The sequence below is a fragment of the Macrobrachium rosenbergii genome, chromosome 48, assembly GCF_040412425.1.
Source record: "Macrobrachium rosenbergii isolate ZJJX-2024 chromosome 48, ASM4041242v1, whole genome shotgun sequence".
In the NCBI taxonomy this organism is placed as follows: Eukaryota; Metazoa; Arthropoda; class Malacostraca; order Decapoda; family Palaemonidae; genus Macrobrachium; species Macrobrachium rosenbergii.
Genome location: NC_089788.1, coordinates 65362720 through 65387081, shown reverse-complemented (window position 1 = coordinate 65387081; position 24362 = coordinate 65362720). Strand labels below are relative to the sequence as shown.

Genomic DNA, 24362 nt, shown 5'->3' with positions numbered 1-24362 from the left:
TGTGTTTGCATGTATAAGGTTTAGAGGAATGAATGAATTGTTGAACCAGTTCTCCTTTATGTCAGTGAAGTGTGTATGTCGAATATGAATGATAAGGGAGAGTTTGAAGCTGTTGGGATGAACTACTTGCGTAGTGCATGTGGCGGTAGAAGAATAGAAGGTGTAGGAAATGTGGAGTTACGTTTGGTAGAATATTAATGCAGGTAAAAGCATAGATCTGACTATTTCGAGATGGTTTGGTCATATGGAAAGAATGGAATATTAAATAGAGGAAGATTTAGAAAGACTGGATAGATGAAATGAAAAAGTACTTGTAGGATACAAGTGAATGGCGCAGTAACAGAAGTTTCTTGCAAAAGAGAAACATTCGAGATTCAGCAGTTAAAGAATTTGCAGTGACATTGCCATTTGTAGCGAAAACGGTTAAATGTGACTATATATATATATATATATATATATATATATATATATATATATATATATATATACACACACACACACACACAGTAACAGTTACTCATTCCATTACACGATACATTAGCATAGATATATATGCACCCTCTCCGCTCATATACATTTATGCACGCTCTGTATTTTCTAGAGTTTGGAAAGTTACATATTATTATTATTATTATTATTATTATTATTATTATTATTATTATTATTATTATTATTATTATTATTATTATTCAAAATGACTACTAACTTGTGAAACAAGCTGCAACAAAATAAAAAAAGAAAAGAAAAAATGTATAGAAGAAATCTAAAAAGCAGATCAGTGAAAACATACGCAATCAGAAATATGAAGCGGAAAGACTAAGGCTATGGTGACTGGACAGAGAATGTGCTACATTTTAAAACTTAGTAAGCGTAATATTCGTGGCCACCCATCGTATTTGTGTCTTCTGAGTCTCCCTCCTTGGGAAACTTTCCGAAGACGTGCTTTTCGAAACGTGCCACCATTCTAAATTCATATCTCGTTTCTTCTTCTGCTTAGTCTTACGGTTCTTTTTAGTATTCTGTAAAAAAAAAAACTATTTTGCCGGCTTTGTCTGCCAGTCCGCACTTTATTCTGTCCGCACTTTTTCTATCCGCCCTCAGATCCTAAAAACTACTGAGGCTAGAGGGCTGCAAATTGGTATGTTGACCATACACCCTCCAATCATCAAACAGCAAATTGCAGCGCTCTAGCCTCAGTAGTTTTTTATTTTATTTAAGTTAAAGTTAGCCATAATCGTGCTTCTGGTAACGATATAGGACAGGGCACCACCTGGCCGTGGTTAAAATTTCATGGGCCGCAGCTCACGCAGCATTATACCGAGACCAGCGAAAGATAGATCTATTTTCGGTGGCCTTGATTATACGCTGTAGCGACTGTACAGAAAACTCGATTGCGCCGAAGAAGCTTCGGCGCGTTTTTTACTTCTTATTGCTATCAGTATGATGTTGTGCTGTTTTTGGAAATGGTCAAAAAAGGCTAATAACTAACATAGCAAGCCTCAGCTAACTGTGATTCGGGAGGGGAAAAAACCAGAGAACTAAAAGAACGGATAACCCAGTCAACAATGACTAAGGCAGAAAATTAGCATTTAAGATTTCTAAGCTATAAATACGCGAATACTGGCTCTGGCAAGTTATACGAAGCTGGCGAGCATCAGTAGCCAAAATACAGCCCTGTAATGGCGTCCATAGTAGTCTTATTTGGCAATACCTACCTCTCTTGTAAAAAAAAAAAAATATACCTTAGTTTTACCAGACCACTGAGCTGATTGACAGCTCTCCTAGGGCTGGCCCGAAGAATTAGACTTATTTTACGTGGCTAAGAACCAATTGGTTACTTAGCAACGGGACCTAAAGCTTATTGTGAAATCCGAACCACATTATACCGAGAAAAGAATTTCTATCACCAGAAATAAATTCCTCTAACTCTTCATCAGCCGGCCGGAGACTCAAACTCGGGCCTAGCGAGTGCTAGTCCACAGCTTTACCAACTCGTCGAACGAAGAGCTAATAGTAAATATGTATATATCGTATATATATATATATATATATATATATATATATATATATATATATATATATATATATATATATATATATATATAATATATATACACACATATGTTTATTTTATATATATATATATATATATATATATATATATATATATATATATATATAATATATATACACACATATGTTTATTTTTTTTATATATATATATATATATATATATATATATATATATATATATATATATATATATATTTATATTTATATTTATATGTGTGTGTGTGTGTGTGTGTGTGTGGGTGTGGGTGTATTAAATGGTAAAAGAATGCCTAAAAAAAATATTATGATCTTGTCTGAATCTAGCTATAGTGTTACTAATACACAGTGAATGATGGCATGGGCGCACGGTACGAGATCACCTCATTAATAAATTCGTGAACTGACTGAAGTCGAATCAGTCATCCCACTGAATATTCCGCTAACTAATCCACTTTATCCCTTTGAAACCCGGCAGCTTCTCTATTTCATATCAGTGGCGTGTGAATAACAGTGGTATGAGATGTCCTGTCTTCATACTGCACTGTTTTGGTTTTCTGACAAGAAAGCTATTGTGCCGGCTTTGTCTGTCCGTCCGCACTTTATTCTGTCCGCATTTTTTCTGTCCGCCCTCAGATCTTAAAAACTACTGAGGCTAGAGGGTTGCAAATTGGTATGTTGATCATGCACCTTCCAAACATCAACCATACTAAATTGCAGTCCTCTAGCCGCAGTAGTTTTTATGTTATTTAAGGTTAAAGTTAGCCATAATCGTGCATCTGGCAACGATATATACCAGGCCACCACCTGGCCGTGCTTAAAGTTTCATGGTCCGCGGCTCATACAGCATTATACCGAGACCACCGAAAGATAGATCTATTTTCGGTGAGCTTGATTATACGCTCTAGCGGCTGTACAGAAAACTCGATTACGCCGAAGAAACTTCGGCGCAGTTTTTACTTGTTTGTTTTTAGGGCCAACATTCATGGCACCTGAATACTGCTCTTGAAAGGCCAGGCAGGATGGGTCTAACTCTAAGCTAACTAGATTAGAACATCAGATACCTACTGTACAACAAAAAGTGTTAAATAGAAGGAATAACAAATGTCATTCTGTACAACTATGAAACATTCCCTGTATTTAAGGTTATTTAAGAACAGGCATTTTAAGATCGAGATTAAAAAGAGCAACAGAATTGCCTAACTATTTCCAGCTTACATCATGGCCATCGAACGAAAAGTACGTCTAAGTGGGCTTAAAATGAAATTTCCGTCAATCTAAGAGAGCGTGAGTTGTCTTATTGTGGCCAAAAAGCAACGTCTCAGCCTGGTCCTTTCTACACGAATTAACTCTTCCACCTGCCCCTGTCGTTCCCTTGCTCTCAGGATATATATCATAACAAAATCTGACCTTGCATGTCGTCCCCACTCACCTCATCTCGAAATCCTGTGTCTTCTGAGCATAACACTCTGTCTCTTGCTTCCGTTTATTCCTGTCAGTGGCTAATATCTTTTCCACTGCAAAAGGCCAGGGTTTGTTGATTTCTTTTCTTGTGTCTGTTACAGGGAATATTTGAAATCCAGGGATTTCACGAAATCCCTAGGGAATGTGTGAAATGACCAATTCGTTTAGGAACATTTGATCCCCGTGGGCTAGTACTAAACACGGCGAAACAGTGATTCATCTACACTGTTTCGCCGTGTTTGGTACTAGCCCCTAGGGGATCAAATGCACTTAGGGAGTTTTGATCCTCCAGGGGCTAGTACTAAACAAGGCGAAAAACATTTTACCCCCCAGGGGCTAGCACTAAACACGGCAAAGCAGAGTAGATGAATCACTGTTTTGCCGTGCTTAGTACTAGCCCTCTGGGATCAAATGTTCCCAAGCCAATTGGTCATTTCACATACTCTCTAGGGATTTCGTGAAATCCCTGATTTCACATATTTACAGTAACATATCTCTATTATTTTGGTTTGGGGTGAGAGGCAATCATTTCTTCCTAGTCAGTGTTCAAGGACAAGATAACAATTGGCTTGGGTTTCACCTAGTTTTTATTTTTGTTTGTTAATGGGACTCGTCTGTTCTTTGTTCGTATGAGATGTCGTTTAGCTGCCTTCTTCTTATGAGCTAAAGAAACGGCTTTGATGCTTTTCAGTTTCTTGGCTCCTCCTTACATGTGTGTTTTTCAGAGGGTAAAACATATTTCAGATCTGAGGCATTTTATGTCTTAAAAGCTGAAAATATTTTCATTCCTTGGCAACGTTAAAAACGTTACTTTTTTATGTTTTCAAAGCATGAAATTTTTTCTATAATAAGCCTTTTAATTAATTTTGATCCAAAAATGACATTTCCTCTCGTACATCTTCGGTCATATAAAACGATTTATTTCACACACAGTAATTATACAATTAATTTTCTTCATATATTATTCCTGCATTTAATTTTATCCAAAATGTACCTTTTCATTTTTCCACGTTTCAAAAAGAGAGAATTCAATGGACTTCGTAGAAGAGAATATTCTCCGTTTCATGGGTCAGTTCATCAACGGAAGCCTTTGAGTTCATACAGATTGGTGCTGAGTTATCCTGAATTGGCTTGAAAGTTAATGTACTGTATACCGGCCCTAGTTGAGTCAGACTCCATATCCCCCCCAGCAAAAATTACGATTATGTGCCCAAGAGCTCTGGAACTGTGACCGTTCGTCTTGTAACTCCAGTTGACACCTGAAGTTCTTCATTCATGCTCCATGATATCCTTCTCTCTCTCTCTCTCTCTCTCTCTCTCTCTCTCTCTCTCTCTCTCTCTCTCTCTTCAGTAAAGGTAGAACAAAAATCTGAAGCGTGTAGCATTACAATCTCTCTCTCTCTCTCTCTCTCTCTCTCTCTCTCTCTCTCTCTCTCTCTCTCTCTCTCTCTCTCTTCAGTAAAGGTAGAACCAAAAAATCTGAAGCGTGTAGAATTACTCTCTCTCTCTCTCTCTCTCTCTCTCTCTCTCTCTCTCTCTCTCTCTCTCTCTCTCTCTCTCTCTCTCTCTCTAGTAAGGGTAGAACAAAAATCTGTAGCGTGTAGCATAACAATCTATCTCTCTCTCTCTCTCTCTCTCTCTCTCTCTCTCTCTCTCTCTCTCTCTCTCTCTCTCTCTCTCTCTCTCTCTCTCTTCAGTAAAGGTAGAACCAAAAATTCTGAAGCGTGTAGAATTACTCTCTCTCTCTCTCTCTCCCTCTCTCTCTCTCTCTCTCTCTCTCTCTCTCTCTCTCTTCAGTAAGGGTAGAACAAAAATCTGAAGCGTGTAGCATTACAATCTCTCTCTCTCTCTCTCTCTCTCTCTCTCTCTCTCTCTCTCTCTCTCCAGTAAAGGTAGAAAAATCTGAAGCGTGTAGAATTACAATCTCTCTCTCTCTCTCTCTCTCTCTCTCTCTCTCTCTCTCTCTCTCTCTCTCTCTCTCTCTCTCTCTCCAGTAAAGGTAGAACAAAAAATCTGAAGCGCGTAGAATTACAATCTCTCTCTCTCTCTCTCTCTCTCTCTCTCTCTCTCTCTCTCTCTCTCTCTCTCTCTCTCTCTCTCTCTCTCTCCAAGAAGAAAGCAGCATATCAATCCTTAAGAGACCCGGAAATAGAGCAGTAAATTTTGGACTCCTGGACTCTGCATTTTCCAAATTGGTAGTGAACGGATTTTAGGCCTCCAGTGGTTTATTCGATGCTTTTCCAGCATTTTGTAGAATGGACGTCTTTCCTCCTGAACTGGGTCAGCACAGAGAGAGAGAGAGAGAGAGAGAGAGAGAGAGAGAGAGAGAGAGAGAGAGAGAGAGAGAGAGAGAGAGATTTAGAGTTACGCTTTCCAGATCTTTTGTGCTACCTTTACTGGAATGTTAATGTCTTTTCTGGCTGGAAGCAGCTTACCAATACCAATAAAATAGGTTTACCAGATCTGCTGAAGATATCAGACGAATATACCTTAAGGATTTGTTCGTGCTACTCATTTTTGAAAGGCATCAGGGTGCGCCATCTGTTGGGGTAACATGATGTCGCATTGCCCAGCGAAGGGCTTCATATTCTTCTTGCTGTAAGTCTGTGGAACCTTTTTTCCCGCAGTTGTTATTTATGCCAATGATCATGGGTTCAAGAATCATACTTTTTAAAGTACCAGTCACCATTGCTTTAGGTTAACTGACACGTACATTATATATATATATATATATATATATATATATATATATATATATATATATATATATATATAATATGTCTATATATACACGTGTATCTGTCTATTTATCCATCCATCCATCTATCTATCTATCTGCAATGTATACTTAGGTACATGCATGCATACATACGTTATGAACACACACACACACACACACACATATATATTTATATATATATATATATATATATATATATATATATATATATATATATATATATATATATATATATATATAGAGAGAGAGAGAGAGAGAGAGAGAGAGAGAGAGAGAGAGAGAGAGAGAGAGAGAACCGCTGCATATCCAACTATCTAAATAAGTGGGTAATATTTCAAGTTACAATAGCATATTGCAGAAAAGCACCACAAAGCAAGCGAAAGGAAAAATTGAGAACTTGTGTCAGTGCATGGCTGGAGTCATGGCGAGAATAAATTATGCAAATGCCTGAATAAAGCAATAGCCTGGGAGTCAGAATATACCTTAAAAGTGCTTTGGACCTGGGTTTGATCACTTCGCGAGCTCACGAAAAACACTTTCACGGGGACTTTATTTATGTTTTTTTTTTTTTTTACATTAGAAACTCTTTCCACGAGGGTACAACACGCCAGCAAGATATCAGAAAGTCGTTGATAAGGTGGGGTAACTCAAGTGGGGAATGGGACAGGTGTTTAGATGGAAAAAGTGAACGAGAAGTAATTGTTTCTTCATTTCTTGGAATGGGGCTCTGAAGAGTGCAGTTGATATCTGCGTGGGTTCTCGTCTTTTCCTGTTCAAAAATGGTTTCATGCTTGTGTAAATGTATGTGCAACAATAGTCATCTCCTTCTCATAGGGGCTGGCTCCAGAGAAGTAACGAGACATTAGTCAGTGCCATATTCATTTAACTCCTAAGCCAAAGGTGAGTCCTCTGAGCGAAAAGCTTCTACAAAATCAACTCAGAAGACTCATTAGCACTCACGCTATAGTTTCCTGGATACTGGGGACCTTTCGTTCCAACATTTTTTGTATCCCTTGAGGTCAGCCCTTTCTTTGTCCAGTTTTTCCTCCTCCTCCCAAAATTTGTGAATTATGCGCTCTTTGCATCAACCTTTTGTCCTTCACATCTGTCCACATTACCAAACCATTTTCCAACACATCCATTTTCTCCTAACGATAACATTGTTACCGCGTCTTTGCATGTGTTTCTTTCTTAGTTGTAAACCAATCATCTCGGCTGGATCCAAACTTTCTTTTTTATTTGCATTCAGCATCCTGCAGTGCTTGCGTAGACAGGAACTGGTTCAACAGTCCCCTTACATCCTAACTTTTGTTTCCTTGGACATTCTTCTTCTCTTCCAAACTTATTCCAGAGATTATTCTGCCTTATTTTCTTCTCCTTTCTGTGATTCACCTCTTCCATAAAAATATCATTTACTCTGCCTTTTCCATCTACGAACTGTAACAGCATTCACTTCTCCCCTTTCCTGGCTTCCTTATACCCTCATACCCCTAATATTGCTAACCTCCGTTTTCACCTCCAGCTCAGCAATACCTATCACAAACAAACAGCATCACACAAACAGTTTATATATACATATATATATATATATATATATATATATATATATATATATATATATATATTTATATCTATCTATCTATCTATCTATCTATCTATCTATCTATCTATCTATATATATATATATATATATATATATATATATATATATATATATATATATATATATATATATATATATATATATTTATATAAACTGTTTGTGTATGTTGCTGTTTGTTTGTGATAGGCATTGCTGAGCTAACTCTCCCTTATGGAAATAAATTGTGGAGGTTTGATTCAAATTGAAGAAAAAGGGTTGAAGCTTTTGAAAGAACCTTATTGCATGGTAAACGTACTGTACGTAAAAAGAGCCCGGAATGTTAATAATGTGGCGATACATACGTAGGTGAATTGCTCTGCGCGTATAGGCTGGTTCGACGTGCTGCTGGTAAACATTTTGTGTAGGGGTAGCTAATGTTGTGGAAGTTTCTTGTACTGGGGGCTCATTCATGAATCAGCAGTTACAGTATGGCTGGGGCAGTGACCAGTGTGTCGTCTTTTCTCAGATTTCGTCATCTTTCAAAGAAAACAGCTTTACTCAATATATATATATATATATATATGTATATATATGTGTGTGTGTGTGTGTGTGTGTGTGTGTGTGTACAAAGCACACATCATCCCTGAATACTAGGGCACATTCATTGAAAAGCATAATTGATACCATGCTGGCGCACATTCACTTGCAAATTGATGCCTGCAATTAGTGCATTGTTATTAGCATAGCAACGTTGTGTTTGTAGCACAGGAAACCAACGTGTACATGTGCGTACAGTTGTCCTTTTTATACAGTCGGTACACTGTCTGACTTGCTGGCTATAGACATTTGTTTGTACAGTAGGGCATAGAAATCCGGAACTCATGATGAAGTTTGTTTACGAACTGGGGAAGAGGCGAGGGTCGGGGAGGGGGGTGATTGGTTTCCGACGGTGTTCGTTCGTTTGCTTGTTTTTTATTTGTTAAATGCTTTTATACACCGTTGATATTTTTCTTTCGCTTATGTCTTTAAAAACGACCTTGTCAGCATAAATAATAACGTCAGGGGCGTGCACAGACTTTCAGAAGGGCAGGGGCTCGAGTGGGAAAAAGGGCGCTCCCGTAGTTTTTGAAAATGAAATCTACCGTGTTTTATATGCTACAGTTATATGATAATATATGATCTATATAAAAAGAAGAAATGTTGCAAGGATAATATGATCCAATTTAATTATTATTTCTAACAAAAAGGGCACCTTAGCTATGAAGTAGAAAAATGGCAGGGGGCAGGCATCCCAAGCTGCACCCCCCTTGTGCACGCCCCTAAATAACATACCGGTTTTGTAAGTTTCCAGTTTTATTTATTTATTTTTCTTTAATTGACGCTGTTTCTGTACCTCAAAACATTTTTAAATAGGAGGGATGTTCAGTTCTCTCTTGTTCTCATGGCAGATTGTATGTGTTTCATGTTATCTATAAATTTTTCTGTTTTTTTCTCTTTCTTTTTCGTTATATAGATCGTTGTTTTCGTAGGAAATTGCATTGATGAAATGGATGATATCTTGATGAATATTTACAGAATGGATGATTATTTTTATATCCTATTGATCCTTATTGATGTTATTTCTTCCTATTAGTTTATATAATAATAAATTTCATATATATTGTATAATTCTCTTCTGAAAAGTCCAAATTTTTTCTTTCCTCAGTTACATTCTATTTCCTGTTTTTGATTATTCCTCTTTTATAGTCTCATACTCTGCTGCGATCATTTCTCACTTTAAATAGTCTCATCTTTCTTTGACACTCCTCTGCCTTCCTATGATAATTTCTCATCTCATATCTGTCTATGTTAATCTCTTATTACAGATTCTCGCCGTTTCCTGTGATGACTTCTAATCTTACATTCTCCTTTCTGAGAATCCCTGTAAATTCTCATGCCTTTAATCGAAAATATTTTACCTGAAGTTATCTTCATTCTTTAAGCCGCTTTTCTTGCTTGTATTCTTCTCCTTTGAATTTCCCTTCATCTTTGTGATAACTTCCCCGTGAATATCATTTCATTTCTGTCGGAATTTCTCCTCTTACATTTCCATCTTTTCTACGTTATTCCCGCAGAATTTCTACCTCCTCTTTATATATCCTCACATTTTTTTTTTAATTTCTAAGATCACGTTGTTGATATATCACACTAAATCCTTCTCTTTTTTTTCTCCTCTCTCTCTTCCAGGCGTTATGTTCCACCAAGGCGCCCGTAACCACATGAAGAAGGCCAGGGAGGAAGAGGAAAGACGCAGGGAGAAGGCAGAACAAGAGGGAGAAGGCTCAGGCTCAGAGGAGGAAGAAACGGAGTCGGACGAAGAGAAAGAAGAGGAGAACGAAGGAGAGAAGGAGGCTGAGAGTGAGAAAGAGGAAGAGAAGGAATCCGGTGATGAAGAGGAAGATGATGACGAAAACAAGTAGCCCAAAAGAGCCTCAAGTCCCATTTCTATAATTAGTGTGAAGTGTCGTCTGAAATGGGCCCTAGATGTGTGTGTTGATTTTCGCTTTTCGCTAGAAGCTTGCAACTAGTTAATCAAATAGAAAATCTCACTTCATTCTAGTCACCCCTAGCACTAAGTAACCTCTCCCTCAGTTTACCCTTGAAAGATCCCGTTTTCTTTGACGTGTATTTTCTTGCGCTGACGTTGAGCGATACTATCAGCAGATTAGAGGCACAGGCGAAATTGATGACGCTCTTTTTATTGGACCATTTCCCATTTTTATTCGTCTATTTCCTTGTGAAGCGAAGAGCCCATTTTTTTTTATTGTGCCAGATTGAAATGGATATCACCTCCAGAACGGCTTTTAACATCATGGTTAGATATGAAGTATGTTAAATATTAAACCACAACTGGTACAGACTGTCTGAAAACTTAATCCGCCAGTGCACACGTGTTCTTGATTAGATTTTTTTCATATTCTGGATCATTTAAAAGATATCCGCAACTGGAAAGACCATCATTAGCAGAAAGACGCTCAGAAGAAGACGAAGAAGAAGAAGAAGAAGAAGAAGAAGAAGAAGAAGAAGAAGGCAGTTTTAACCAGCGTTACGGGGGATAACACGCACCTGTGAATAATTTAGACCAATCAATCTTCACGTTACACAGCATGCAAGGATCGTGAAGAAGCAGCTGGCAGAAATTGATTGACTGCTTATAAATGAAGGTGCATTGTCAATCATTGTATTCTTACTAGTCTCCAGAATATCCCTACCACGTTTCTGAGGATTTAAAGGACTTTCGTAACAACCAATAGCTGATCAGCGTTCCATCCACGCGATTGCATCCAGCCAATAGGATTCATCCGTCCATACCTACTAGCTACCAAACTCCACCTAATTACAACAATACCTCAAAATTTGTCACTGAAAGAGCCTACCGAAAGCATTCAAGATGTTTATCTACTATCCAGCAAAGGTAAGTGTTGTCAATTTTTTTCTGAACATGATTTATGTAGAATGGGAAATAGACAGTTTTAGTTGTAATTGCAGTAGTGTTTGTAATACCTCTGATGCATGTACAGTAGGTCTAAGGGTGCGTCTACACTGCAGTAAAACCTACTAAACAAAAGTCGGCTACTTATCGTACATACATCACAAACAGGTTGTCAGCGACTGATTGGTAGTCCTAATCAGTGCTTCATACGACCATCTAGCATTTGCCTAAGGTTCGTTACTTGTTGTTTTCAAACTGTTTGCGATATATATGCGACAAGTGGCCGACATATGTATGTGACATGTTTTACTGCAGTGCGGACGCACTCAGTAACTGGGGGATACGTGACGTCGTGACTGCCCAGATCAGTGACGCCGAGCAACAAGCAAAAGACTACACAGATGGTAACCTAACATAAACAAGTAAAAAATGCGCCGCAGTTGCTTCGGCGCAATTGAGTTTTCTGTACAGCGTATAATCTCGGTATAATGCTGTATGAACCGCGGCCCATGAAACTTTAACCACGGCCCGGTGGTGGCCTGTCCTATATCGCAGACAGATGCACGTTTATGGCTACCTTTAACCTTGAATAAAATAAAAACTACTGCGACTAGAAGGCTGCAATTTGGTATGTTTGATGATTAGAAGGTGGATGATCAACATAGCAATTTGCAGTCTTCTAGCCTGAGTAGTTTTTAAGATCTGAGGGCGGACAGAAAAAGTGCGGACGTACAGACAAAGGCGGCACAATAGTTTTCTTTTACAGAAAACTAAAAGTAAGAAAAATGCAAAAAAGTATTATACATCCAGACTCAAGGTATGTTCAGGCTGTAGTTTGCCGCAGAAGGCCCGCCTCTGCGCCAAAATAATAAGATAGGTTAAATTTGTTGAAATTGTTTTGATGTTTATAAGTTTATTCCTGCAAGAATATTATGTTGACAAATTCAGTAGTGTCAGAAATATTTTTTTGTTAGATTCACTCGTGCTGGAAATATTTTCTTGACAATTTCATTCCTGTGAGGGACTGTTTGTTGATAAGTTCACTCGTCAAAACACTCTTGATAGGTATATTTATGTTGGAAATAAACTTAACTTGTAAGTTCATTAATTTTGGAAATCTTGTACTGGCAAGTTTCTTCATTTGGGAATACTTCTTTGATAAGGTAATTTGTTGGAATGACTTTGTTGAAAAGTTCATTCACGTTGGAATGACTTTGTTCACAAATTCATTCACGTTGGAATGACTTTGTTTAAAAGCACATTCACGTTGGAATGACTTTGTTGAAAAGTTCATTCACGTTGGAATGACTTTGTTCAAAAGTTCATTCACATTGGAAATGGTTTTAGGATAAGTTCATTGATGTTGGTAAAACTTCGTTGTTAAGTTCATACATGTAGGAAATACCTCGATGATGATCATAGATGTTGAAAATTCTTCTTTAATATGTCCATTCATGTTGGAAATAGCTCGCTGACAAGTTCATTCATGTTGGACATACCTCGTTGATAAATCTATTCATGCTGGAAATATTCGTTGATAAGTCCATTCATGTTGGAAATGCCTCGTTCATAAGTTCATTGACGTTGGAAATACCGCGTTGATAAGTCCATTTGCGTTGGAAATACCTCGTTGATAAGTTCATTGACGTTGGAAATACTTCACTGATAAGTCCATTCCTGCTGGAAATACTTCGTTGATAAGTTCATTCATGTTGGAAATACCTCGTTCATAAGTTCATTGAGGTTGGGAATACCTCGTTGATGAGTCCATTCATGCTGGAAATACCTCGTTGATAAGTCCATTCATGTTGGAAATACCTCGTTCATAAGTTCATTGAGGTTGGAAATAACTCATTGAAAGTCCATTTGCGTTGGAAATACCTCTTTGATAAGTTCATTGACGTTGGAAATACCTCGTTGATAAGTCCATTCATGCTGGAAATACTTCGTTGATAAATCCATTCATGTTGGAAATATCTCGTTTATAAGTTCATTGAGGTTGGAAATACCATGTTGATAAGTTCATTGACGTTGGAAATACCTCGTTGATAAGTCCATTCATGTTGGAAAAACTTCGTTCATAAGTTAGTTGAGGTTGGAGATACCTTGTTGATAAGTCCATTCATGTTGGAAATTCATCGTTCATAAGTTAATTGATGTTGGAAATACCTCGTTGATAAGTCCATTCATGTTGGAAATACCTCTTTCATAAGTTCATTGAGGTTGGAAATACCTCGTTGATAAGTTCATTTGCGTTGGAAATACCTCGTTGATAAGTTCATTGACGTTGGAAATACCCCGTTGATAAGTCCATTCATTCTGGAAATACTTCGTTGATAAGTCCATTCATGTTGGAAATACCTCGTTCATAAGTTCATTGAGGCTGGTAATACCTTGTTGATAAGTCCATTTACGTTGGAAATACCTCGTTGATAAGTTCATTGACGTCGGAAATACCTCATTCATAAGTCCATTCATACTGGAAATACTTTGCTGATAAGTCCATTCATGATGGAAATATTTCATTCATAAGTTCATTGACTTCGGAAATACCTCATTAATAAGTCCATTCATGCTGGAAATACTTCGTTGATAAGTCCATTCATGTTGGAAATACCTCGTTCATAAGTTCATTGACAATGGAGATACCTCGTTGATAAGTCCGTTCATGTTGGAAATACCTCGTTCACAAGTTCATTGACTTTGGAAATACCTCGTTGATAAGTCCATTCATGCTGGAAATACTTTGCTGATAAGTCTGTTCATGATGGAAATACTTCATTCAAAAGTTCATTGACGTCGGAAATACCTCATTAATAAGTCCATTCATGCTGGAAATACTTTGCTGATAAGTCCATTCATGTTGGAAATACCTCGTTTATAAGTTCATTGACGTTGGAAATACCTCGTTGATAAGTCCATTCATGCTGGAAATATTTCGCTGATAAGTCCATTCATGTTGGAAATACCTCGTTCATAAGTTCATTGAGGTTGGAAATAACTCATTGATAAGTCCATTTGCGTTGGAAATACCTCTTTGATAAGTTCATTGACGTTGGAAATACCTCGTTGATAAGTCCATTCATGCTGGAAATACTTCGTTGATAAGTCCATTCATGTTGGAAATATCTCGTTTATAAGTTCATTGAGGTTGGAAATACCATGTTGATAAGTTCATTGACGTTGGAAATACATCGTTGATAAGTCCATTCATGTTGGAAATACTTCGTTCATAAGTTAGTTGAGGTTGGAGATTCCTTGTTGATAAGTCCATTCATGTTGGAAATTCATCGTTTATAAGTTAATTATTGATGTTGGAAATACCTCGTTGATAAGTCCATTCATGTTGGAAATACCTCTTTCATAAGTTCATTGATGTTGGAAATACCCCGTTGATAAGTCCATTCATTCTGGAAGTACTTCGTTGATAAGTCCATTCATGTTGGAAATACCTCGTTCATAAGTTCATTGAGCTTGGTAATACCTTGTTGATAAGTCCATTTGCGTTGGAAACACCTCGTTGATAAGTTCATTGACGTCGGAAATACCTCATTCATAAGTCCATTCATGCTGGAAATACTTTGCTGATAAGTCCATTCATGATGGAAATATTTCATTCATAAGTTCATTGACGTCGAAAATACCTCATTAATAAGTCCATTCATGCTGGAAATACTTCGTTGATAAGTCCATTCATGTTGGAAATACCTCGTTCATACGTTCATTGACGATGGAAACACCTCGTTGATAAGTCCATTCATGTTGGAAATACCTCGTTCACAACTTCATTGACGTTGGAAATACCTCGTTGATAAGTCCATTCATGCTGGAAATACTTTGCTGATAAGTCCATTCATGATGGAAATACTTCATTCAAAAGTTCATTGACGTCGGAAATACCTCATTAATAAGTCCATTCATGCTGGAAATACTTTGCTGATAAGTCCATTCATGTTGGAAATACTCGTTTATAAGTTCATTGACGTTGGAAATACCTCGTTGATAAGTCCATTCATGCTGGAAATATTTCGCTGATAAGTCCATTCATGTTGGAAATACTTCGCTCATAAGTTAGTTGAGGTTGGAAATACCTTATTGATAAGTCCATTCATGTTGGAAATTCATTGTTCATAAGTTAATTGATGTTGGAAATTCCTCGTTGATAAGTCCATTCATGTTGGAAATACCTCTTTCATAAGTTCATTGAGGTTGGAAATACCTCGTTGATAAGTTCATTTGCGTTGGAAATACCTCGTTGATAAGTTCATTGACATTGGAAATACCCCGTTGATAAGTCCATTCATTCTGGAAATACCTCGTTGATAAGTCCATTCATGTTGGAAATACCTCGTTCATAAGTTCATTGAGCTTGGTAATACCTTGTTGATAAGTCCATTTACGTTGGAAATACCTCGTTGATAACTTCATTGACGTCGGAAATACCTCATTCATAAGTCCATTCATGCTGGAAATACTTTGCTGATAAGTCCATTCATGTTGGAAATACCTCGTTCATAAGTTCATTGATGTTGGAAATACCTCGTTGATAAGTCCATTCATGCTGGAAATACTTTGCTGATAAGTCCATTTATGATGGAAATACTTCATTCATAAGTTCATTGACGTCGGAAATACCTCATTAATAAGTCCATTCATGCTGGAAATACTTTGCTGATAAGTCCATTCATGTTGGAAATACCTCGTTTATAAGTTCATTGACGTTGGAAATACCTCGTTGATAAGTCCATTCATGTTGGAAATACCTTGTTCACAAGTTCATTGACGGTGGAAATACTTCGTTGATAAGTCCATTCATGTTGGAAATACCTCGTTCACAAGTTCATTGACGTTGGAAATACCTCGTTGATAAGTTCATTGACGTCGGAAATACCTCATTAATAAGTCCATTCATGCTGGAAATACTTCGTTGATAAGTCCATTCATGTTGGGAATACCTCGTTCATAAGTTCATTGACGTTGGAAATACCTCATTGATAAGTCCATTCATGTTAGAAATACCTCGTTCACAAGTTCATTGACGTTGGAAATACCTCGTTGATAAGTCCATTCATGCTGGAAATACTTTGCTGATAAGTCCATTCATGATGGAAATACTTCATTCATAAGTTCATTGACGTCGGAAATACCTCATTAATAAGTCCATTCATGCTGGAAATACTTTGCTGATAAGTCCATTCATGTTGGAAATACCTCGTTTATAAGTTCATTGACGTTGGAAATACCTCGTTGATAAGTCCATTCATGCTGGAAATACCTCGTTCATAAGTTCATTGACGTTGGAAATACCTCGTTGATAAGTCCATTCATGTTGAAAATACCTCGTTCACAAGTTCATTGACGTTGGAAATACCTCGTTGATAAGTCCATTCATGCTGGAAATACTTCGCTGATAAGTCCATTCATGCCGGAAATACTTCGTTGATAAGTCCATTCATGCCGGAAATACCTCGTTGATAAGTCCATTCATGCTGGAAATACTTCGCTGATAAGTCCATTCATGTTGGAAATACCTCGTTCATAAGTTATTGAGGTTGGAAATACCTCGTTGATAAGTCCATTCATGCCGGAAATACTTCGTTGATAAGTCCATTCGTGTTGGAAATACCTCGTTCATAAGTTCATTGATGTTGGAAATACCGCGCTGATAAGTCCATTTGCGTTGGAAATACCTCGTTGATAAGTTCGTTGACGTTGAAAATACCTCGTTGATAAGTCCACTTATGCGGGAAATACCTCGTTCATAATTTCACTGACTTTGGAAATACCTCCTTGATAAGTTCATCTTCAAGCGGGAAATAACTCGTTGGTAAGTTCATTGACGTTGGAAATACCTCCTTGATAAGTCCATTCATGTTCGAAATACCTCGTTCGTAAGTTCATTGACGCTGGAAATATCTCGTTGATAAGCCCATTCATGCTGGAAATACTTCGTTGATAAGTCCATTCATGTTGGAAATACCTCCTTTATAAGTTAGTTGAAGTTGGAAATACTTCGTTGATAAGTCCATTCATGCTGGAAATACTTCGTTGATAAGTCCATTCATGTTAGAAATACCTCGTTGATAAGTTCATTGACGTTGGAAATACCTCGTTGGTAAGTCCATTTGCGTTGGAAATGCCTCGTTGATAAGTTCATTGACGTTGGAAATACCTCGTTGATAAGTTCATTCATGCTGGAAATACTTCACTGATAAGTCCATTCATGTTGGAAATACCTTGTTCATAAGTACATTGAGGTTGGAAATACCTCGTTGATAAGTTCATTCATGTTGGAAATACCTCGTTCATAGGTTCATTGACGTTGGAAATACCTCGTTGATAAGTCCATTCATGATGGAAATACCTCGTTCATAAATAAGTTCATTGACGCTGGAAATACCTTGTAGATAAGCTCATACATTTTGGAGAGACTTCGATGACAAGTTCGCTCTGGTTGCAATACTTTTCTGTGATCATTCCTATTGGAAATACGACACATTTGTTAAATCGTAAACATCATAAATGATTGAATTTAGGTTTATGAGGATTTAGATTAATGATATGAAGTAAATTAATTTTTTATCAAGTTATCAGAAACCTCACATAGATACACGAAGCGTTCGATTTTAAAGGTAAGTCTTTGTTAACAGGGATGAAGGATTTATGATAGAAAAGCTTCACTTATTGGCATTGTTTGAAACCTCAATAAGTATTTGAATTCTTGAAAGAAACTTTGATTTTATCAACAGCTTGAATCATTATGTTATTAATAGAACGTTTGCGATGACCGTATAATGAACCTTCTTTACCCCAGTACGGAAAATCTGTGTTGTATGATGATGTCAGGGTTCACAGTTATAGAGATTAGGTTTTTAGATGAATTATTAGATAATTATAATACATAATTTATGGAGTCGCAACGTAGAAACTTCCTTAGTCATTACACTTTTAGCTTTATGTAATGTAAACTATTTTCATCTTTTAATCACTGAATTATTAAACTGAGATATCAGTGTCTTTGTTCAATCAAAATAACTTTATTTACTCAAACAAACGTTTTTACGGTTAATTAAAAAAAATCATATCGAGATATAAGCGATCTGTTTAATTAATACGTCAAAAGAGTCTTAATCAAAATGCTAAAGTTTTATGTAATCAAGAAATCAAAGTAGTTTGTGATCTATAATTAATGTTCACTGTCTCACCCTGACTCATCCCAGTCAGTTATGAAACGGAAATATACATTTCACCAGATGACAAAGAAGTTCTTATCTCTGTTGAAAGGAGCCATTTATCGCCGAAAGATAAATCCGGAGTGCAGAAAACTTCCACGCGACCAGCAGCATCATACACCTACACGGAAGGCTTACCAGCAACGTATCGAATCCCCCTATGCACTCCGCCACTCACCTCTATCTTGCCCACCTTTCTTGCTTTCCGGATGTTGAGAGCTCTCCCTTCTAATACCTCTTTCATGCCCTGTCTGTCAGTTTCTAGGTTTTGCTTTAATCATTCCTTCCAACAGTCCCAAATTGTAAACTCTTTTCACCAGCCTAGCATCAGTGTTCGATCTTTCCAGTTAAGCACATCATCTCAAATCATGCTAATGAACACAGGGAAAAAAGTAAACACTGGGTATAAATCTCGACCAGTTTTACCTCAAGTTTTCCAAGTCACCTCCCAGAGGAAATAAATGAAGTGTACGTGGGAATCAGATCCTGGTCCTTTCGCTTTGAAGGCAAGAAGCATGACCACTTAATCACGTACTAGGAAATATATTCACAGTTGGTAGAAAATTTCATCTCAACTAATTTTGAAGGCGTTGGTTTCTTTCTTGATGTGTCTGAATGTGATGCAGTAATTAGTATCCTTATCCTAATTATGTGTTTATCTTTGTGATTTACTTTGTTATTCTTTCTTATTTCTCATTTATAGTTTATTATTTACTTCTGTATTTCTTTTTCCTAATAAGGATTCTTTCCATGCTGAGGCCCTTGGACTTGACCTCGTAGGAGGGTAGTGCCGTCAGTGCGCCTCATGCGGTGCACTGTAGGTATTACTTGAGGTTCTTTGCAGCATCCCTACGACCCCTAGCTGCAACCCCTTTCATTTCTTTTCCTGTGTCTTCATTCATATTCTTTCTTCCATCTTAATTCCCACCCTCTCCTAGCAACTGATTCCAAATCCAACTGCGAGGTTTTCCTCCCGTACAGCTTTAAAACCTCTCGACTATCAATTTCCCTTTCAGCGTTGAATGACCTCATTGGTCCCAGCGCTTGGCCCTGGCCAAAATTCTTTATTCCATTCCCCTGGACTTGAAGCATTTTACTTTTCCAGTTAGAATTGCATTTGACTGATAATTAAATAACAAAAACTCTGCTTGAAATTTCCCGTAGACATCTTGTAATAGTTTCGTTCTCTTTCCTTCTTTCAAAGGAGTTTTTCTCCCGTGACATCCTCCTCATGCAGGTAATGACCCACTACCTGGTTCTGTGATTAATACGTGTAAATTTCGAAAAATATCAATGATTTAATTATGATTGTTACGTAATTTTCGGATTTTTTTCAACAACATTTCGAGGTGGGGGAGGGAGGTGGGCAAGCACTTCTTAAAGCTGTAGGTTTTAGATGTATTTCCTAATTCATAATTACATCCTTTTTATTAACAGTAATTTTATCTGTTTTTGATATCTATATAGACTTTCCTTCCTCGTTCTGTATTTATATTTATGTTTAGCTTTATAAATTTTTTGTGATATGGTGTGTTGTAGACGAGTTCACCTTTAATACTTATAAACAGACAAACACCTTTAATGTTTGTGTAAACGCAAACACTATTAATATTGTCCGGGTTTTATTCCCGGTTTGGAAAACAAAACAGCAAGCTGCAGCGGTTTTCCCCCGGAAAAAAAATAAGAAGAGTTTTCATCCCTCGTATAATCGGCTTTCCTTCTGCCTCCATTTTCAAGGTAGGAAATGAAATTAAGAAGGGATTATAAAGTCTGGTTTTTCCTTCTTTTTCTTCGACTCGTTTTCCCGTTTTTATCGCTCAGTTTCGGGCTAATGAGGGCTTGGATTTAAGGGAGGTGAATGAACGTTGAATTTTAGAGCGAGATCGTTTCTTTTTAAGACAAAAAAAAAAAAAAAAGAAATAAAGAGAGAGAGATTATTTTCCTTCACATTCCCACGCATCTGGAGCGCATTTAAAAGCGCATCGTTCGCTTTGTGCTCTTCTTTTGTTTTTCTTTGCGGCGACGCTTCGCTGCGGATGTTCTCAGGAATGGCGGGGATTAGGCCGAATGTATAATAGCGGTTTTGGAGTGGCGGGAAATTTAGGGGTGTGCTTTATTTAGCCTTGGCTCAGCGTATAAACGTGAGTGTTTTTACAGAGGGAATTAAAATAAGACGGGTTCTTTCCGTGGGTTCACTTTTGTCTTCAGTTGCTTCTTATTACCCGAGAATGGAGTTTAGAACTGGGTCACGTGGGATATGAGAGAGATGACTCTGGTTATAATTTGCGTATATTTATGTGTACAAACACACGTGTGCATATATATATATATATATATATATATATATATATATATATATATATATATATATATATATATATATATATATATATATGTGTGTGTGTGTAAGTATATGTTAATTTTTCTTTCCCCTCTACAAAGGAGAGCAGGAGGTTTAGAGTTGTCAAAGGCATTTTATACATGCATACTGTACATACGCACATACACATATAAGTATATATATGTGTGTATATATATATATATATATATATATAATCTCTCTCTCTCTCTCTCTCTATGTATATATATATATATATATATATATATATATATATATATATATATATATATATATATATATATATATATACTTATATGTATGCGTGTATGTACAGTATGTATGTATAAAATACCTTAGACAGCTCTAAACCTCCTGCTGTCCTTTGTAGAGGCGAAGGAAAAATTAACATATACTTGCACACACACGCGCGAGCATAAATATTCTGTATAAATATACACCTTTGATAAGTGGGTAATTTCTATTTGAACCTCGCATTTTCGAAAAGAATCCAAATCACCCCTCTTCAAATTTCATCCATCGTCACTGACGGACGTTTTATTTTTTATTTTCTTTCTTTTACTTTCACTTTTTATTTTTCCTTAAATAAAAAAAATAGAAAAAATAAAAGTTCAGAGGTGGGGGGGACCATCTGTTGGATCTTGATTGCTTTATTTTGATTCTTTTACTTTGAAGTTGCTTTGATTTAGTTTCATGTATTCAAAGAAAGTCCATTGTCATTTGGTATTCAAAGTCGTTTCTTTGCCTCTGATATACTTTGATTTGTCCGGTTGCTGTGACTCTTAGAATTACTTTGATGTTAGTGCTTTGATCTGACGCTGTTATTTTTAAAACCTTTGATGTTGTAGTTAATTAAATTCCTTTTAATATATTGCTCTTGTGACAATTTAGTGTTGGTCCCCCAAGTTACTTAAAGCTCTTACCTTTCTATTTTTTTTATAAATTTGCTTTGATGGAAAACTTCCTGTTGTTTTTTTATCCCATTAAATGTTCCTGGATATTACTGAAATGCCTTCTGCCTCTGTTTTTGGGCACTGATTTATTTTAAAGTAAAGTATATATGTTCCTAAAAGGCCTATCTGTAAGAGTTCTTAATAAACTGTAGCAAAACATAGCACATATTCTGATATAATGAAAGTTACTGCTAGACATAATACCCGTAGGGAGATAGTTGCGCCAGTGCACCCCACGTGGAGCACTGTAGGTATTACTAAAGGGTATTTGTAGGCGTCTTTCCGGCAATAGCTGCACCCTCTTCCCAGCCGTTTGCTTTACCCCCATTCCCACTTCCTTTCTTCAGTCTTGCTGTCCAGCCTCTCTAAGTATTACGTCTTTGGGCAGCTGTGGGGTTTTCTCTGTTCCTCGTTGGACGGGTCGATATCGTACTCGGCTAGCACTCTGCTGGGCCCGCGTTCGACTCTCCGATCGGCCAATGAAGAATTAGAGGAATTTATTTCTGGTGATAGAAATTCATTTCTCGCTACAATGTGGTTCGGATTCCACAATAAGCTGTAGGTCCCGTTGCTAGGTAACCAATTGGTTCTCAGCCACGTAAAATAAGTCTAATCCTTCGGGCCAGCCCTAGGAGAGCTGTTAATCAGCTCGGTGGTCTGGTTAAACTAAGGTACACTTAACTTTTTCTCTGAGTTCCACCTTTAGATCCTTCTGCTTCATTTCCTTAATTTTTTGGGTCTCTTTATCTAGCTGCTCAACCTCTCCAACTCTTCTTTTCACCGTCTTCAGCGATTAAAGTCTGAAAGTGCCCCAGCGCTTGGCTCCACAGCCTAAATTTCTTAAATCAGTCAAACTGTTAGGCACAATGGTCATCAGTTGTACAGTTGGTGTTTCCCTAGAATGTCTTCGGGTAATTTTTTTAATTGTTTTACGCCAGATGTTGTGCCAAGAATAAGATGACTTAACGTTCGCTTGTCAGAAATTGGTCACAAAAAAAAAAATTCTGTATGAGATTAAGAAATGCTAATCACTAATTATATATACACACACACACACACACACACACACATATATATATATATATATATATATATATATATATATATATATATATATATATATATTTATATTTATATTTATAATTTACTATAGGCGCGCGGGAAATACGCTCACTCAACCACTCACTCACGCCCACACTCATATATCTCGTTTATTTATGTATTTTGACCGGAGAGCCCGGCATCATCAAGGGAAGCATTACCGGGAATGAAACAATTAGCCCAAGCAATAAAAATAAAGTGCGCCGGCTAATGAGCGCATTTATGACTGTACATGGAGCTAAATTAATTAAACAAGTCCAATCTAACCTTTAACGCTCCAGGTAGATGGAGAGAGATGCACGATCAGGTTCGAAATGCGTACGTTCCTCCTGAAGGTGTTTTTGTTGTTGGGTTGTTTTGGTCAGTTATTTATTACCTCATTATTTAGAATGTTCACATCTTAGTATTTTTAAGAAATTTTTATAAATTCTGGTTTGTTCATGAAATGTTCTTTGACTAGAATTTAGTTTTACGGCGATTATCCCTTCACTCAAAAATAATCCTTTTCTCAAGCTTTTCAAAGAGTTCTAAAGTAATCCGCTGACCTAATTTTTTTTTTCAGGAATTATTACTATTCCTGTCCAAGAGTTATTTACATAACATTTAGAATATAATTATCGCCGTAACAATGTAAACAATGCAGTTTTTTTTTAACTTAATCGTTTCAAAGTTCACGAAAATAATCAGCTGACCTAATTTCTAGTAAATATAGCTATTCCAATCCAATAATGATTTAAAATTTATATATCACAGTACCAATATAAATAGTGCAGTTTTGTTTACCCTACTATGAAATATAGGGTCATTTTATTGATTTTTAGTTTTCCATAAAAGAAAACTATTGTGCTGGCTTTGTCTGTCTGTTTGCACTTTATTCTGTCCGCAGTTTATCTGTCCGCCCTCAGATCTTAAAAATTACTGGGGCCAGAGGGCTGCAAATTGGTATGTTGATCATCCACCCTCCAATCATCAAACATACCAAATTTTATTTAAGGTTAAAGTTAGCCATAATCGTGCTTCTGGCAACAATATAGGATAGGCCACCACCCGGCCGGGGTTAAAGTTTAATGGGCCTCGGTTTATACAGCATTTTACCGAGACCACCTAAAGATAGCTCTATGTTCGGTGGCCTTGATTATACGCTTAGCGGCTGTACATAAAACCGGATTGTGCCGAAGAAATCGGCGCATTTTTTACTTGCTCATTATTAGTTCTTCTACTGCTTTGTTCTCAAAAATGTTATATTTCGTTTGTAAAATATTCACTGATCTGCAAAATCTCCGGAATACGGGGCCGTATGATGGGGTGCAAAATCTTTTGATATACGTACAACGAATACGCGATGTTGATGTGTCTTCACATTTGGAAACAAAGACGACGATGACTAGGCTGGAACTGTCAGCGAAATTT

At 37.0% G+C, this 24362-nt stretch overlaps 2 protein-coding genes across 2 annotated transcripts in view; both read left to right on the top strand.

The window, feature by feature from the left end:
* Nucleotides 1–10426, top strand: part of LOC136831480 (neurofilament light polypeptide-like) — a 186884-nt gene extending 176458 nt beyond the window's left edge. The window contains exon 4 of the mRNA XM_067091980.1: nucleotides 10062–10426. Within this exon, the coding sequence (XP_066948081.1) occupies nucleotides 10067–10294 (228 nt within the window). The 5' untranslated portion in view covers nucleotides 10062–10066 and the 3' untranslated portion in view covers nucleotides 10295–10426. The remainder of the gene's footprint in view (nucleotides 1–10061) is intronic.
* Nucleotides 10427–11132: 706 nt separating this feature from the next.
* LOC136831479 (C-type lectin domain family 2 member L-like) overlaps nucleotides 11133–24362 on the top strand; it is a 291313-nt gene continuing 278083 nt past the window's right edge. Inside the window, exon 1 of the mRNA XM_067091977.1 lies at nucleotides 11133–11289. Within this exon, the coding sequence (XP_066948078.1) occupies nucleotides 11266–11289 (24 nt within the window). The 5' untranslated portion in view covers nucleotides 11133–11265. The remainder of the gene's footprint in view (nucleotides 11290–24362) is intronic.